This window comes from Chamaea fasciata, unplaced genomic scaffold (genome assembly GCF_029207755.1).
Source record: "Chamaea fasciata isolate MVZ Bird 193981 ecotype frontalis unplaced genomic scaffold, bChaFas1.0.hap1 SCAF_6, whole genome shotgun sequence".
NCBI classification, from domain to species: Eukaryota; Metazoa; Chordata; class Aves; order Passeriformes; family Sylviidae; genus Chamaea; species Chamaea fasciata.
The window spans coordinates 72,525,285-72,542,851 of record NW_027094091.1 but is presented as its reverse complement, the minus strand read 5'-3'; the positions used below and the strand labels follow the sequence as shown (position 1 = coordinate 72,542,851).

The 17,567-nt window shown below is 38.1% G+C and overlaps 1 protein-coding gene across 2 annotated transcripts in view; it reads right to left on the bottom strand.

Moving 5' to 3' along the window:
- Nucleotides 1–2,050: 2,050 nt before the first annotated feature.
- The window catches only part of SYNPO2 (synaptopodin 2), a 78,727-nt gene continuing 63,210 nt past the window's right edge, over nt 2,051–17,567 (bottom strand). Inside the window, exon 5 of one of the 2 annotated variants that reach the window (XM_066184867.1) lies at nt 2,051–6,799. In XM_066184867.1, the coding sequence (XP_066040964.1) occupies nt 6,236–6,799 (564 nt within the window). In that variant the 3' untranslated portion in view covers nt 2,051–6,235. Of the gene's footprint in view, nt 6,800–10,752; nt 14,444–17,567 lie in introns of those variants that run through there. The other variant, XM_066184868.1, reaches the window with a different exon arrangement.

Below are 17,567 nucleotides of genomic sequence, written 5' to 3'. Positions count from 1 at the left end.
TGTCACATTTCTATGTGAGGTGAAGTCCTTGCCCTGCTGGCATAAGTGGTAAATTAGTCAAGCTCCCATTAACTTAGCTGGTATCAGGATTCTGCTCCGTGTGGTCAAAGGAGATTTGTTGCCTTGTTTTGTTCTTGATGTTTCTTTGAAATGCAGTTTTTTTCAGGGCATATTGATCCAGTAGAAAGATTTAGGAATTTCTACACAAACATTTTTATTTTACTGCCACATGGAAAAATCTCTTGGAGTTTTAAACTGCCAGAGGAAGTAAAGAACGGTGAACTCCACAGACATGGTGGAGAAAGTAATCTTGAACTTTCACAAAATCATGGAATTCTTGTGGATCTCTGGTGGGGAATTTCTTCGAAACTATAGAAGTTACCAGCATTGATCATCTTCTTAAAAATATTCTAAGTAATTCACTAGGGGGCTTCAAGTCCTGTGTTTGTATACAAACTATTTTATAGGCAAAATATTTGCATTTAAATATAAACTGTCTTGAACAGACCTAAAAATCAGAGTAGCTGATGAGCACCTGATCAAAACTGCTGTGTTTATGCTTATAAGCTTTTCTGTTAGAAAAAAAGTCCAAAACTTTAGAAATGCCACAGAGTGAAGAATATGCTGACTTTCTGTTGATTCTTCTTTTTCAAAAATTACTGACTTTGGAGTCTCAACTCAAGTGCATCCATTGATATTAGGAAGTGACTGATTAAAATTAAGATGACATGGCAATTGTTAATAATATAAAGAGTGGCAATTGTTTTATAGCTGCCACAGTTCTGTGAAGTTGTTCGTGCTGGGAAACTATACCAGTATATCTATTATTCTGATTTAGAATTCAGTTAAGCTTCTTGTTTTCCATTTTTGCCTTGGACAAATTCTGCTTGTCTACAGCCTGGTTTAAACTATTTACAACATAAAACATTGTTTGCCCAGAAATTAGCATATCTTTCCTTTGGTTTCCTTATTTATAGGGAAAAAATTAGTCATGAACCTCTGCAGTACTTAGACAAAATTACCCTTGCGTTTTGATTTACTTGAAAGATAAAATTAGATCTAGAGGTTTAACAACACCTTCTTTTTTATATGTGTGTCAGTGAATTGTAACCTTCCAGCTGTTTGAATTGTAGAGCAGCACGGTATGTTCTCCTAGTTCTCCATTAACATTTGGTAATTGACCATTACCTTTCTTTCTCCACAAAAAAGCCCCACAACTTCATGTGCATGCAGACAAACGCTCCCGAGGTAATTTTGTTTTGAGTGTGGAATACTTGAGTCCTTTTTTAGGACTGAAAATGTGTGAACAAACACCAGACATTTTCCAGCATCTTGAGTGCTGTTTCTGACTCAGCAACAACACAAGGCTTCTTTTTTAAGGTCCAATGATACATCCAGCACAAATTTCAAAGCACAAATGTTCAGTTTGAGGAAAACCAGACACTGGCCTGGAAACACCCGCCTTTCTGGACTTAAAATTCCCCATTCCACCAGCCTCACATTCAGTAAGGGAGCCACACTGGAGTCATTTAAATGCTCTTAAGCATTGATGAATGCACCAGAAAATCGAGGGCATTCCAAGAAACTCAGCGTACATTCTGTGGAGAGTGAAACATCCTACAAAACCTATGACTGTTCGCCTGGCTGAGAGATTTTTGATCTGTTGCCAATTACTGAAGTCAAGGGAGTTACGTTAAACTGTGAATCTGGCTTATGCTTGCTTTCTTTATGATGTATTTAAGAACTTACCAAAGAAGAATGGAAATGTAGCCATGGAAAGGAACAGTACTGGGTTTCTTGTAACTTTGTAAATCCTTTGTAGAGCAAAGCTTTATTATTTTATTATTGTGAAGCTTTTTCAGTTCCCCAAGTTTTACATGTATCAATCATTTTTCTTGTACTGGGGACAGATTCCTGCTTGCTTTACAAAAGCAAAAACTGCTTTGGGATTCATTTCATGTCTATAGTGAAAATCTGATCTAGCTTTCCACAGCTAGATTGTATATGTTGGCCTTATTTCCTGGAGAGCTATTTATCTAAAGAGCCTGCATAGTGTACAGACTGGGTTCACAATTTATTCACAATATTTATTTTATGTTTGAACAGTATATTTCAATTGAGAATACACAACAAGAATACAGCAATGAACAAGGCACTAAACAGAGGGTTAGGTGCAAATAAAGTAGACAAGTAAGTATCATAAGTAGACTTTAGTTGCAGATTTTTGTGGTTGGGGCGAAAATGTTCAAACAGTAAAACCAGTTCTGTTTGTGTCATTTAACCTGGGTAGATTGTGCTCCACTGAATTTCCTTCCTCTGCTTAGTCAGTATGGAAATGAAATTCTGCTAAATTTGATAAGTTGCCTTTTGACCTGCGGCTGATTTAAGCTTCCAGAAGCTCATACCAGCACGAGGTCACTGACAGGCAAAGTCAGTGAGTCTAAAAATGGTGCAGAAAAAAAAAAAAAGATTAGGCTTTACTTGGGTTCAGATTATTTAAACAAACAGATAAGATTTTAGGGACAACAAAATTGTGTTTCTCATCTGATTGGTCAAATCACTTTATTATGTGATACAATTTACATCGATGGCATGCACTGTCAAATAATGTGTCCTTTGACATGAGCAAAAGCCTTTAGAAGTGAAAAGTCTTTTATAAAGATAACACAGTCTCTTGCTACTAGGCAGAAATGCAGTGTGAATAGATATTTGGTTGTGTTAAAGCACACCAAAATGAAAACAAACTATGAACAAGAGTTGTGAACACCATCATCTAACATAACTAAAGAAACTAAATTTTCAGTTATATTGTGTATTCAGATGCTCTGCATGTTAACAGAGACACCTCTGAGGGTGAGCACAAAGCCAGCAATTTAAAATATCGAGAGAAGATTTTCCTCAGATTTATTGAGCAGATCTGTGCATTCAAAAGCAAATGTATGAAATATTTGCGTTAACATATTCAGAACTCACACACAACAGTCACAACTATTTGATAGAAAGATGCTTTGCTAGTGGAGGAATGGGATGAAGGACAGAAAGTGGAAAATGCTGTGGGGTTCTTCTAAAGCTCTGATGCATTAATATTTCATTTACTGGTCCAGGCCTGCTGCTTTCTTCGAAATCACTACATGGTCTCAATCCGGATTTAGCCGGATTTCCTTCTAAACAAGGCTATGTGATCTGTCTGCATGCCTGCCCTCATGTCTGCCCTCCCATTTTAACTCCAAAAATGTTTATTAGTTCCATTTCTCTGTGGCAGAGGAACAGATCTCAGAGACAATCCATTGCCCACAGACTCTGTAAAAAAAGACGGCATCAGGGAGGCCAGATCCACTTACCAGAATTTCTACTGAGGGGAATGCTGCACTGGGAACTCATTCCGTATTAGATATGGGAGAATCCACATGGGAAAGAGAGCTAGGAAATCCTCAGCAGAAGGAAAAAAAAATCTGGAGTCGGTCATGTCAAACATCCAAATTAATCTATGATAAGATACAAAGACACGTGAAACTCAGAATCAGGAATTCTTATGTTCACAGAAGTCCTCAGAGATTAATTCCTACTTGTGATAGAATGAAATTATAAGGCTGCACATTTTTTTGTTCTAGGGAGGTTGACAGAAAGTCTATGATCCTGTCTGAAACTCTTCACTTCCATATTTGTTGTGTATTTGGGGTGGGAAATTAAGGCTTCATCCTAGAGAATGTTTTCCTGTAATGCCATGTGATCACAGCATTATAGCCTTTCCAAAATCACTTTGTATCGTAACTTTTTTTTGCAATATCAAAATCTAAAAACACTTCTGGGAATTTTTAATTCCATGTACCTTAAAATTAAGCTCACACTTGCTTCTGGTAGATGCATGACCTCAGAATTCACAGCACTAGTTTCAGTGGGAATGTAAATTTATGTGTCCAATTCTTACAATTAAAATAATGGTATTGGGTAAAAACAGTTAAAACCAGAAACCTGAACTTGACCTGAAAACAGGAACTGTTTTGTTATGATAATATGGACCACAGGTCAGGAAAATATGTAAGAGGCGTGCACATTTCAGAACGAAGGCCTTCTGTGAAGTGCATATGCACTGATATTCATTGAATAGTTAAGACCTTGATGACCTTGAGCTATAAATTTCACTGAATTTCAATTCGATTTATAATTTAACTGAAATTAAGTAAAGATTTGGCATGTACTTCCCAGGCAATAGGTTTAGATCTGAGGATAAGCCCTCAAGGCTAAGGGGACTTCCACAGTCCCACTGGTGGAATATTCCCAATTCTGATAAAAGGGGACATAAAGGGACTCTGTGGAGAAACATCTATTTTTGCCTGTGTGGCAGGAAAACTTACTCTGATTATGTGCATACATAAATTTGAGCTGCAAAGCTCATTTTCAGGCATATCATGGCAGCCTTGTTCATGTAATTTTTCTAAATCACTTTTTGTTGTTGTTTTGGGGTTTTTTTGTTGTTTTTGTGAGTTCATATTGTGAAATAAATCTGTAAAGTGCTTTAGCAATATGATCCTATTCTAAAGGTTTACCACTCTCACGTCTTCATTTCCTGACTGGTCAGAAGGATCAGTTGAATTTTAGGGAGACTTCTGTTTGGCTACAGAATTTCTGCCAACTTAAACTCATTAAGGCTGTATTTTTCCTGTAATTATTTGCTTTTAGGGGAAGTTCCAGCTCAACGGAACTTGGATTTAATTTTCCTTTCTCCTTCACACCAATAACATGTTATAATTGCTATAAGTGAAAATTCTTTGCAGATGGGAATATTTTGTACTATATTTTTTCTTGCCACATATGTCTTTTAGTTCTTTCTAATCTAATCCCTTCACTCATAGTGACAGCCTTAGTGAAACTAAGGATAGTTAACAGTGCTTCTGCAGTAATTTCAACTGACTGTACTTGACAGATTCTTCAAGAATTCCCCACTAAATAAGGAGGATTGACAGCACTTTGTAAAACTCGGGGTGTTCATTTAATGCTTTAACAATGTCTAAACTATCCAGGAAACTTGGAATACATACATTTCTAGCCACATATTTCTATTGCTTAAGTAAGCTGCAAGTGCAAGGTGTGTCTCACCAGCAAAAATTGTTCACCATCCCTTCAGATCCATCAACATCACTGAGGTACAACCAACCACCCAAATATTTGCTCCTAGACTCGCACTGTGCACCACATATCAGAAACTCTCTGACACATACCAGTTTCTACGTAGAGCAGGAACTGACCTTGCTAAACAACTTATCTACGTCTTTCCAATTAAGGATACAACTCAAAAGCTTTCTAAACATTGAGCTACCCTAGAAACACAAATAACTGCCCAGCCAGTTAGATTACCAGGCACTGGAGCAGTAAATGCTCAGCAAATAGTGCATTTCACAGAGAAATAAAGGCTGTTCAGCCTCTGACTTGTTTGACAGTTTATTACAAAAATAACTTGCAATCCAGTTTAAATACACTCCTCATCTCTTTTGTTGTTCAAGTATCATGGAATTGATCTCTATTAACAATGCCTTTCTTCCTGGTGTTTTCAGATTAATTACAAGATGTAAAACTTCATTGAAACTGTCTTGAAATCCATCTGAAAATGAGTGACTCTGTATGATTTCCTGTATCTACATATTGTGGTGATTCAGGTACTATTGCCAGAGTAAAAATATCCATGGATTTACTTTCTTAGCTCATTATAGAAATGCAGTAAAAAACCATATGGCAAATAAGCCAGTGCTTCGAAGTCTTCCACTTTCATTAGAACTCTTGCAAATACGACTATATTTAGTATCTTGGAACTCATGTCAAACATACTCAGAAAATCTATAAGATCCTGTATAATACTTCTTGGTTTTAAAATGCCCTTATTTTACCTTTTTTTTTTTTTCACATTAGCTTAACTGCAAGCATTTTTGCTGTCACTTTCTACATCCTTGCTAGATTTTTGCATCGAGTACAAGCATTGCCCCACTTTCATCTCCCCCCTCACCCCAAGAAATGCATATTTTTGCCTTTTGACAAGCAGAACAATCTTAGGTGTAAAACTGAGTCTATTCTAGAGGCTGCTAGCACTGCAGTCATGTGAAAACTGTGCTCCATTCAATATTGTCTCCTCATTTTTTTACTTCAGAGATCACCAGGCCGGCAAGAAACTTTCCTTCTCCAACTCAAATCTTAGGGCTTGCTGAGCTGGAGGAAGGGAAAATGGCCCAGGCCCTTCAGCTGCTCATGTTGGACGCCTCCATCCCCTTGGCTGTGGATTGTAGTTTGAATCAGCTGATAAGCAATAGTCAGACCTGGAATCCATGGACATGATATCAGGATCCGTTGTGGAGCGCTGAGTGCAGTAGGGATACTGCAGCTTAGGGCCAGCCTGGCTGGGGGCACTTGGGGCAGACAGGGAGCTTTTTTGGGGTGATAGAACCCCTGACTGCTTCCCTCCTAGTAAGGCTACACTACCACTCAGGGCTGGAGGCTCATAAGAAACTTTAAGTTTCCATTCATCAGGTGGCTCAGGAAGCGTTTTCCTGCGAGCAGCTGATACCACGTTAGCAGCAATGGATTCCTGCATGCTTTGGGGGCCAAAAGCTTCATCCACTAGGCCAAGGGGAGATCTGGCTGCTGCTTCCCAAGGAGTCAGTCTCTTGCCAGGCTTGTCAGCTGCTGTGTCTGCCTTGCTGAAGTAGTCAGGGGCAGGCTGAAATACAAGAGGAGAAGTGGGAGACATGGCTCGAGGAATGAATGAAGTAGGTCTCCCAGGAAGTGATAATGAGCGGCCACTGGTTCTTCCCTAGGAAGACAAAATACCAAATACAGTTATTAAACAACAAGAAAGAAAGCCCCTTCTCTTCATTTCCAAACTGGAACAAAAGACCCTGAAGGCATGTGACATCCTGGCAGTCCCTACAGGCATCTTTTAGAACTTCAATTTACTGGAAAGGCAGGAGGCAGAGAAAGAAACAGGAACAAAGACACAGCAAATTGAATTTTTGAGGAAACTAAGCAGACCAAAGACAGGCTTTTACTGAAAAAGTTCAGTGGCATTAGCAACTGTGCAGCTTTCCCACTACTTAGCTGGTGTGCCTTGCTCTGAAAAGACCATTCTTAATGCAGAAGGGAGTCATGTTGTGACAGTTCTGTGTATGTTTACAAGATTCTTTCTAACATTAGGCACAGCCTAATTTATCTGATAACAGGCTCTGTCTAGGACATCTGTCCAAGAACATATCTTTGGCAATCTCCTTTTAAGAAAGGCTTTTCTTACTCAAAAATTATTAGACTTATCCTAGTTTTCACTTTTTGGGGCATAAAAGTGAACACAAGCAATTAAAGGAGTTAATGCAATCACTCACTTAATACCCTTACATGACGCTACTTTTGGCTTCTTTAAAAGGCAATGCCCTCGGAATTTCAGTACATTCCGACCCACTTATAGGAGCAATCCATTCATTTTCGACAAATCCTAATCTTCTTAGTAATGCAGCACTTTGAAACAGAAACTGTGTTCATGAGAAGGTTCTGTCGCAGAAGCCATTTGGCAGCGCCTGGAGCAGGTACGGCCTATCCCCAAGCCAGACCCGCTCTCTGTGCTGCACAAATTACCTTGTTCTTAGAGTCTCTATAAATGTGGTACCTCAACTCATCGGTTTACACTCATTGATTCGTGTTCTCAGGCTTAAATGCCTTTAATTCTGAAATCTGCTGTGAAATTCCTGGCTCTTTTTGCCAGAGGCTTTGCTAGATTTTGATCTGAACAACATTGCCCTGTGTTACTTTTCCTAATGAACTTCCCAAAATTAAAACACTGTGATCAAGAACTAGAGAGCAGCCGACCAGGTGTGTGATCATTTAAGGTATAGCTGATCTCACAAAGATTCACACAGGAGTGTCACATTTTAAGGTTTTTTTTTGCCACAGGATCTTGTTGCATTTAAGAAATGTGAATGACCACTGCTTCAGATTTTAAGTCATGTTGTAATATCAGCCTTCTGTATGAGAGATGGAAACTGAGGAAGAGACTTCAGATTTCATCATTTTCAGTCAGTTTGGTCGTACTTAGCCTGAATCTTTTTAAAAAAGTGTAGTGACACTCAGAGGTTATGTCATGAGAGTTTTGACAGGTTTCACAACTGATGCTTCATGACAAGGACTATCCTTTCACCTCTTAGCTCAGGTATTTCCAGTTTGCATTTCCAGAGGGGAAACTCCCCAACATTATTAATCCCACTCACACACCTCCCTATGCTGGAAATTAATCAGATAACCCAAACCACAAGAAATTATGTGGTAATTAAGAATATAAGGCTGAGAATAAGGGAGAAGATAAGTTTGTAGAGAGGGATGAAGAAGTTGATCAAACTGGTCCACCTCATTCGTCTACTTGTGTTAGCTCCTCTCAGGAGGGTTCTAGAATAGAAAAATTCTGCTTTTTCAATGGAAATTCCTGTTCGGAGCCCTGTGAGTACTTTGTAGGATTTCAGAGATGCACAGGGAAATACTGTTGAAACAAGTATTGGATAAAATATCTGGCTTTTCAAGACGTTTAGATGAGATACTCTTTATCTGTCCTGTTCAGAGAAAAACTCCAGAGTTCACTGAGTTAATGAGGTATCTTTGTGGCGTAACCATAAGTTATAAAGCAGGAACTAATTTTTTTTGACAGAGTTTAGTCAGAAAATGATGAGTTATTAATTGTGTTTCACTACTTTTATCAAGATGGATCATTCTATTGTATTATTTAGGTAGAAGTCCTGATCTGGGCTTCCATCTCCCGCTTGATAGCTTGTCTTTAGGAAAGTTCTAAAGACTTATATTATTATCTATAATAAATAGGCTGGGTTTTAACTTTCAAATTCCAAAATGTGAAAATGCACATCTGTTTCCTCTAGCTTTGGTAAAGTTAGGATAATCTCTGCTTCCATGAAGTAAGGACTGAACAGCATGTGGGTTTAACTAATCTTTATCTTGTTGGCTTGTGAGGCGACAAAACCTGTGAGGGTAGATAGCATTCCAGATGATTTACCTGGGAGAAGGCTGAAGTATATGGAAAGAACCTTGTCTATTCCATAATGGTTTGAAGGAATTTGAGGAATAAGTTCAGAGAGATCCCTACTTACTAACTAGCGCACTACTTTGGTGTTTAGCCCCCTCAAACAAACAAACACAGACTCTGGAATTAGGGCAACTTCCAGTCACTAGAATTCATCATTCACCTGTTGGACAGCAGCAGCCAGACATGCTAATACTTTCTGATATTTCCCCTTTATATTTAAATAGTGGAGATACATCTGTTGAGAAGCATCTACTAGAAACAATACACAAACCCCAGACACAGCAGAAAATATGAAGTGTAAGTAGAGAATAATTACTCTCTCCTCTGTCTCCCTTAAGCTATTAAAAAATCATAAAAAGAGGGGTAGAGATTTTCCATTTTTCACCTCAGAAATCAAGGGAGGAGAGAAAAGTGAAATCCTTCCAGAATTATTACTTTATCACATTTTGTATTCCTGTAATCTTGTGGTAAAACAGTTACTAGAATATTGAAGTATTGTGCAGCAAGACAAACTAGAACCCTCTACACTGATTAATTTGTTCTTTTCCGGTTCCTGGAATGGTTCCCGGATGTTTTCAGAGGGAAAAAACCTTTTCTACAATAGTTATTGGAGGGAAAGTGATTCCTAAATGCAAAGAAGAGGAAAGGCCATTTAAAGCTGTCCTTTGCAATCACAGAATCCTGACAGCTGCTGAGTGCTTTGGGTGTCTCTGCAAACAGGTTAAACTGTTTAGGTTAGGTGTGGATTAACACTGATTTTGAAAATGCGAACAAGTTATAAACTGCTCACTGAAGCAAACATTTATGGCACTGCAAGAATCTCTGATATTTATAAGGTGTGTGTTAGTATAAACTAAAATTTATATAATATTACTTCCAAAAGTAACTATTTCCATATATAAGCAAATGAATGTAAAAGCAGTACTTAGGTGTGTGCACGTATAGAGCCTTTAATTCAATAATATCTTAATAGTCAGGAAAACTGGGTTACTTGCAACTAACAGCTATTTCAATTTTCTTGTTAATTACGAAATCTGAAAGTTACAAAGAACAATACTTAGGTTCATAAAAGAGTGCAAATTTTAAAGGCAGGAGTCAGAAAGGTATTTTTCCTTATCCAGACTAAATAAGAATGCATAATACCGCTTAGTGAAAGGATTTCCCAGCCAGTTTTTCTGACTCAGGTGGCACATCTCACTAAGAGAAAACTCTGTGTGTGTGTGTGTGTGTGTGTGTGTGTGTGTGTGTTTACATGCCACAACTGCCTTCTAACCAGTCAAGGAGACAAAAGTGGGTTGGACTCTGAATAGTCCAGTGAAACTCTCTCCACATAAACTCCTCCCTAATGAAGTCACTCGAATAAATTAGACCTTGGTGTCTAAGTCATTAAAGCAATGTTATTTTTATATTTTAATTATGGTCCTGGTCCTTAATCCCATATCAAAGCACATTGAAATCTGAGTTAACAATAGCGCCTGGATGCTGTTTACACAGAAAGGGGACAAAGGAGGAGGAAGCAGATAAAACAATTGTTTTATCTCAAAAAGTGACTCTGTCTTTATAAAAAGCCCAGAGTGATACATTTCTCCTTTGGCTTTCTATGGCATTCTAATGGCCACTGCAGTTAGAAACCAAACCACTGAGAAAATGGTAGGACAAAACAAATAATACTAAAATTTTATGCCTTTCCATTCTTTCCTTCTTTTTTTTTTTTTTAACATGAAAGAAGCACTTCAGCTTTTTTAACTGAGCTGAGTATGGAAAGGAGACATATTGTTAATATTATTACAGCTTTTTTGTTGTTGTTGTTCCAAACCATTTATTACTTAAACTTTATGTAATTAAAAAATAATTTCTCTCTGAATTGCTGCCAGCTCTGCAGTAAATGCTACAGCTATTTTACCATCCAACTACCAAAAGTTTTGAAATAAAATGGGAAAATATTTTTTATTTGAAACTCTTGAAATATTTTACGGTAGACTAAAATGAGGAGGAAGAAATTTGGCTAATGGCTGGAGAGGGAGGGAAACTCACCTGTCTATCAACTAAAATCTTGTCAGTGGCTGTACTGAGACCAGGACTAGATTAGAATCATATAGTCCAGGCCTGATCCTGACTTCCTCAAAGCTCTCTTGTCAGGGCTTGATTCTGAAAATTTATAGGGAATTCTAGGACTAAAATCTAATTTATTCTAAATTCAGATTGTTTCTAAATGTGGTGTTATTTCAGGTGAGAGCAATCTTGTTTTCATAATTTGTATACAAACTAATGAAGCAGTTACTGTCAGCCACCTCACACAAGCTGTGTAGCAACTCAAAAATTTGTGACAAATTATGCTTTTGAAAATAAAGCCCTTTTTAGTTGTCAAGTAATGGTAGAAGAGGAAAGTCAATTATCAGAATTAGGACTTCACTACTGTAAAATGCCTACTTGTATGGTTAAAAAACATTAGGCTATTGCTAACTTGTGATAAATTATTTAGTTAACTCCCTTTGCACCTGTGCAGATGAAAGAAAATCAGCTTTTCATTACCATTTAATCTTTATCCAGATGTAGTTCTCAAAATACATTACGTTTATGCCTACAGAAAGCGAATGTCTGAAACTTTTGGCCGTAGGCATCTTAGATTTCCTGGGAATAAACTGTTTATTTCTTGTAGGGAAGAATATTTGCTGCCACCTTCTGGATTTTATATTGCACAGCTACCAGCGCAAAGCTGGCCCTATTTTCTGTCCTTTCTACCTTGAGATGTGGCACCACTGCCTGCTTTAGAACTGGCTTGACACAAATCTTTCTGTGTGAAGTGTCCCATATTTCAGTGTAAATGTCCCTATGTGTGAACATTCACGCTGAGAGCCTTAGGCAGGCTCAGTAGGAGCGCCGTGGTTTTACAGCGTGTTCCACCCCATAGCCTGTGAGGTAGGAGGGGTTTCTTCATTCCTACAAGTACCTGGTGGTTCAAACCCCCTGTTACACTGTGCTCCATGACAGCGTTCCAGGGTTTATTTTGGGTCCTAAAAAGCTACCTCGAAGGAATCCTAGTGAAGTTGGAAGGTGAGCTGTTCCAAAGCTCTGAAATGAAAGCACCATTGCCCAGTGCTGATGCATTTTCATTAAATTTTAGGATTTCTCCCTGCCGGGGCCATTTCAGGGATTCATTTAGGAAATATTAGTGTTCTCTAACAGAGGAGTATGTTGTAAGAAAAGGTGATTTTGTGGGTTGGAATTCATAGCTGGTCACTGAGGATTCCCTTTCTGGAGTTGCACCTGGAGTCTGCCAGCTGTTAACACTCCCAGAGGGATGTTAAGGATCACATTGACAGAGTAGCTGGTGCATGTGCTGCTGGGCTCTGGAGAGGTCTTGAAGTGCCTGGAACCAGACGCCCAGGGCTACAGAGTGTCCTGGTGTCAGTGCTGCTCAATCTGTGCATTATTTGCTCATTTGTAGAGTGCAACAGTGTAAAGATGAACTCTGGCTTCTGAATGATTTGGGTGCTGACAGCAAAAATCTGTAAGAGAGTAATTCTGTATGAAAGCCACTTTTCTTTGAGGAGTATGCATTAAATAAGGAATGGTGCTAAGCATGGAATGATGTCAAAACAAAGCAGCAGAGAGCTATTCATCAGATGGGCATCCCAGGTTGGAATCCTACAGCAGAAAATAGCAAATATGACATGATTGCAGATGTTCTGGCCACACAAATGCCCAAGAAGGTTGGATTAAGCTGACACAGGCAACAAGAATTCCAAGTGCCTCACTTTGCAATCCAAACAGTAGTGTTTAATATTGTTTTTCTCATAATTCTGTATACACAGTGTTAGGTGCTTGCATCAGTACTATTTCAGTACTCTAGGAAGAAAACCAAGTGTACCCAGACGCCAGATATTTTGCTCTTGTTTGCACTATAGAGCCATGTACCAACAACAACCTGCATAGAAAGGCTGTGAGAAATATCATCCTCACAAATCAAAGCAAAAAATCACTAGCAGTTATTTATGGGGTTTGGGGAAAAAAGAATCTTTCTTTTGAAAAACTGAAAAGATTTGTCCATAGGTTTTTACTGTATGGAAACTTTTGCTCCTAATATGAATGTGCTGAATTCTTTGCTTCTCTATCAGTTCAAGCTCACAGTGAAACTGAATGTTGTGCTCCATGTCACCCTTTGTAATCCAATGTGCTCCCGTGATTTGGAATGTATTTTACTTCTGTAATGCTCCTCCTTTTCTTCTGCTTGTTGTATGTTTCTTAGAACCATTACAATCTGCTGTTTCAGATCTAGGTGGAAGCATAAAGAGAAACACTTCATCTGTTCTACAGTTCAGTCGTGACACTTACTTAGAAATGACATGATTATTTTCAGGTTATTTTGTAGCATCTTATCTTTTAATTGCCTGTAATTTTGAGGATAGTCCGTGGTTTAAGATTTCTCTCTTAAAAACGTACAAAAGAATCAGGATTCATGTTTGAAAATGCTGGGTTTACATTATTTCCCCACACAGGAAGCCTTCATCCAGACAGTCAGTCTGTAAGTTCAGTAAGTTATTTTCTCATAGCTGAGTTTTCTCAGCCTAAGGGAGAAACCTGCACAGATGTTTCACATGCACTGCAGTTAAAAAGTTTCTCAAGATCAGTAAAATCAGGAATAGAATTTTCTTTTAAATGCTGTAGAGGATAACTGGAGACTTGATTACCACATAAAGAAAAAGTCTTTGCCTGCCTTACTTAAGGAAGCAAATATTAAACCCATGAGATTGCTATCATATGGTTTGTCTTAGCTTGTAAAGGAAGAGTTCAAGTCTGCATCTGTAGAGATGATTTTGACATAGAGCTTCAGGATTTTTCCTGCTTTTTAAATCATTTGGTAAAAACCTGAAGTGCTTAGTTTAGTAAGCAACCAGGCTGAAAACCACTTGTCAAACATAACTCTTGAGTGATTCCAACTCCTCCTTTACGTAATGGCATGCAAAAGTAATGTCTACTGTAAAATGAGACCAGTTGTTGTCATGGGTTCTGTGAAGTAGTGATGGTGGCATCAAGACTGCCGTGAAATTACCAGGCTCACGTATTTTCCCAAGAGATCTACTAGCAGTGAATCATTCAGAGCTTCTGAATCCACAGGTTTTTGAAGATTTGTCAAGTTTCTTCTTCATATAGTATTTCCATTCCAAGCTGAGCAGAGTCATTATAAAATACCATTATGCCAAGCTGTGTAATTAAGATTTGCACGTGCTGTGCCAAACCACCAAAGCAATCAGTGGAATCCCGGGTGTTTGACTTCAGGTAAAGAAAGTTGCATCATGTTAAAAGGCAAGACTGGAAGAGGGAATCTTTTTAGAACCAAAGGGTTTGAAATTTTAGAGCTAGCAAATCTGGAAAAGGATCCTGGAAAAAAAAAGAGGAGAAAGATTTTGCATAGTGTTAGTTCTGGTCATTTCCCTGCTATTCCCCAGCCTCACAGAGCAACCCCACTCCAGAACAGCTGGAGCAGCAGCACGTGATGGTCAGGGTGGTTCTTTGTTGAGCTCTCATCCTGGATACTTGATAAGCAATGCTCCTCCCACATCACATCATCTGGTGTGAAGTTCTTTATAACTGCTTGTAATCTTTTATCAGAGTTCAACAAAAAAAATTCAACGAAAGTCTGGAAATAGTCAGCTGTCTCTATATGCAGAATAGGTGAGGCCCTCTTGCTGATTGTTCTTTTACCTTCAGTATTTCAGAATCTTCTGACAGGTATTTTATCCTGTTTAGTCACTCTTTTATTGTGGAGTTTTGTCCCTCCAGCTTGCCTCCCTCTAATCCCAGTAGTATTTTCTCTCAAAATTGCAGCTGTGCCACTTAGTACTGATTTTTCTATTTGAACCACACACAAACTCCATGCTTCATTTTGGTTTTGTTTTTTTTTTTTCAGTCTGCTGGTACCTCAACCTCTTATTTTTTTTTTCTTCCTTAGAAGAGCAGAATGCAGCAAAAGAATGAGGCTTACTTGTAAGAGATGATAATGTTTATGTTATAAATGTTCCTACAGGAAAAATTCATTGAAATCTCTTTCTGGTTGTTTCATAATATATTATTTTTTGGCAAGCAGGAACATGGTAAGAGTGGTTCCTCTAGAGAAAGGAGGAGGAGTTAGGTAGTTCCTTGTTGAAGAACTAAATTTTTTCTTTTATTTTTGCAGCAGAAACTTGAACTTTTTTGTCTGAAAGCCACTCATCTCCAAAACAAAACTTTTCAACTCAATTTTATAGCAAGATGTTTATAACTGAATCATAAATTGAAGGTATATTAACCCTTGATTGAGGTAGCTGTTTTTATGAAAGGCTGTCTAGAATGTGAGATCAAAACTGCTGCATTATAATACTTCCAGTCTGTGCTGTAATTAAATGTGTTAAAATAGTCATGGAACACCTAAATTCCTCTTGTAGTGTGAACATACTACAAGTATTGTTATTGGTGATGGCTTAAAATTCACTGTTAAATATGCCTCCATAGCAAAGATGACAATTGCATCTTGGCAGCCTTGACATATTACATAAAACAATTCTAATAGCTTTTTTCAGAAAACCATTTACAAAAGCTCACTGCCCTTTCCAAGTGAAATTTCAGATGGCTCCTCTACACAAACAATTCATTTCCTTGACATTTCAGCCACATTTGACATTGTCTTTAGCTTTTCATCTGGATGCATGACAGTGCGCAGCTCAACTTTCCTCTAAATATCTGCTTCACCAGAGATTACATCTTGGATAAACCTGTTACTGTAGGTAGACCAGCCTTTTGAAATATTAATAAGAATTAAAGACTTACCTGATTAGTAAAAAGAGCCTTCAAGCCAAGTTGGATCCAAGTCCCATGCGTGGAGAATGATGTGTATGTAGGAAATTGAATTCAGAGTAGGGCTTTGAATGAGATTTTCAAAAGATCTGAACTGAGTTAAGAGCACTTAATGTCATTGAGACTTTTGGTTTTAACTCTTACTGTGGTTTAAAAGTCCTCCTGTCTTTGTTCTAGGCCATATAAAATATTTGTGTCTGAATCCAAATGTGATGAAAATTCAACTTTTCAGCATAGATGCTCTTTCTAAGCTCCTGTGTCTCATAGCCACCTGCATCAATATCAACACTTGTGGAGGAACGACAAAGCTGCTATAGATCTCCTCATTAGGGAAATATTCTTTTGGTGGCGGGATGAACAAATACGGAAGTATGATTATAATTTACAGACGTGCTTTACAGGAGGAGACTAAGCAAAACCATGGAAGGCAATAGGAGGCTGATTGGATTCCTGTGTGTCTTCACAGCACTACTTACCTTTGGTGAGGGATCTTTATTCCAGGTTCATATTGGTGTCTTAAAATCTACCTAAAACCGTGTGTGCAACTCCAGGTTGAATTTGGAAAGAGGCGAAGAAAGGAGGAAGGAAAGGGAAGAGGAAAGGGGTGAGGAAGGGGAGAGGGGAGATTTCATATTAACAGGCTAGCATAGGGAATACACTTCCCCCAAAAGTATACTGGCAGTCAGTACATAGAAGTGAAACAAAAAAAAAAAAAACACCAAAAAACAAACAAACAAAAAAAACCCACAAAACAAAACAAAAAAAACCCACAAAACAAAACAAAAAAACCCCAGCAGCTATACCAAAGAAAAAAGCCACAAACAGGCAGAGAGGAAAGGGACAAGTTTAATGATAGAAGAAAAGTACAGATATTGACAGTGGAAAACAGGTAGAAGGGAGATCTCCAAAGGACTAAAATATTGCTACTTTCTATTTCCAGGTGAATGCAGTATAAATATTTCTTGAGTTTTCCAGTTTTTTTGCCTCTGAATTTCCTATGATTTTTCTGAATTTTAGGAGGGAGATGGACCCCTTGGTCATTTTCTTCTAATGCAGTCAGTATCCTAATCTAAAATTTAAAGGGAAGAGTAGAATTTTGGAGGTCCAAAATTCACAGGAGTGTTTTTTTATTGGTTTGGTTAGAGTTTGGATTCAGCCTGCTTTCTGCATGTGCAACCAAATGCATTCTTCTCATCTTTGATTGCAGTTTGAGTTACCATCATGGGACCAAACTACGGAGATTTTTTTTCATATTTAGGAATGTTTTCTTCATCAAGATAGATAGTTAGTCAAACCCTGCTATGATATACAAGGTCCATAATCTGGTCTGTAACTAGCTGAATCACAGTTTAAACAAATATGCCAACAGATTCTGCCATCTTTATTTACAGAGTTATGCCTTAATCTTTAGCTTCACACCTGGGATGGATTTTGATTCCCTTAGTTGTGAGAAACAGCACCTTGTTTTAGCCCTAGCACCACTGATGCTGATGAAAGCCATGCTAAACTACTCAAATATTTGCTCTATATTTACTGCAAGATCATACAGTACATTTCAAGACCACAGACCCTTAAAAGTTTTCCCCAGTAGCAGTATTTCAATCCTTAGTCCCCAATATGACAAGTAAAAGATAAAAGTATAAGACCAGAATAAAAAGATTTAAAGTGGGAA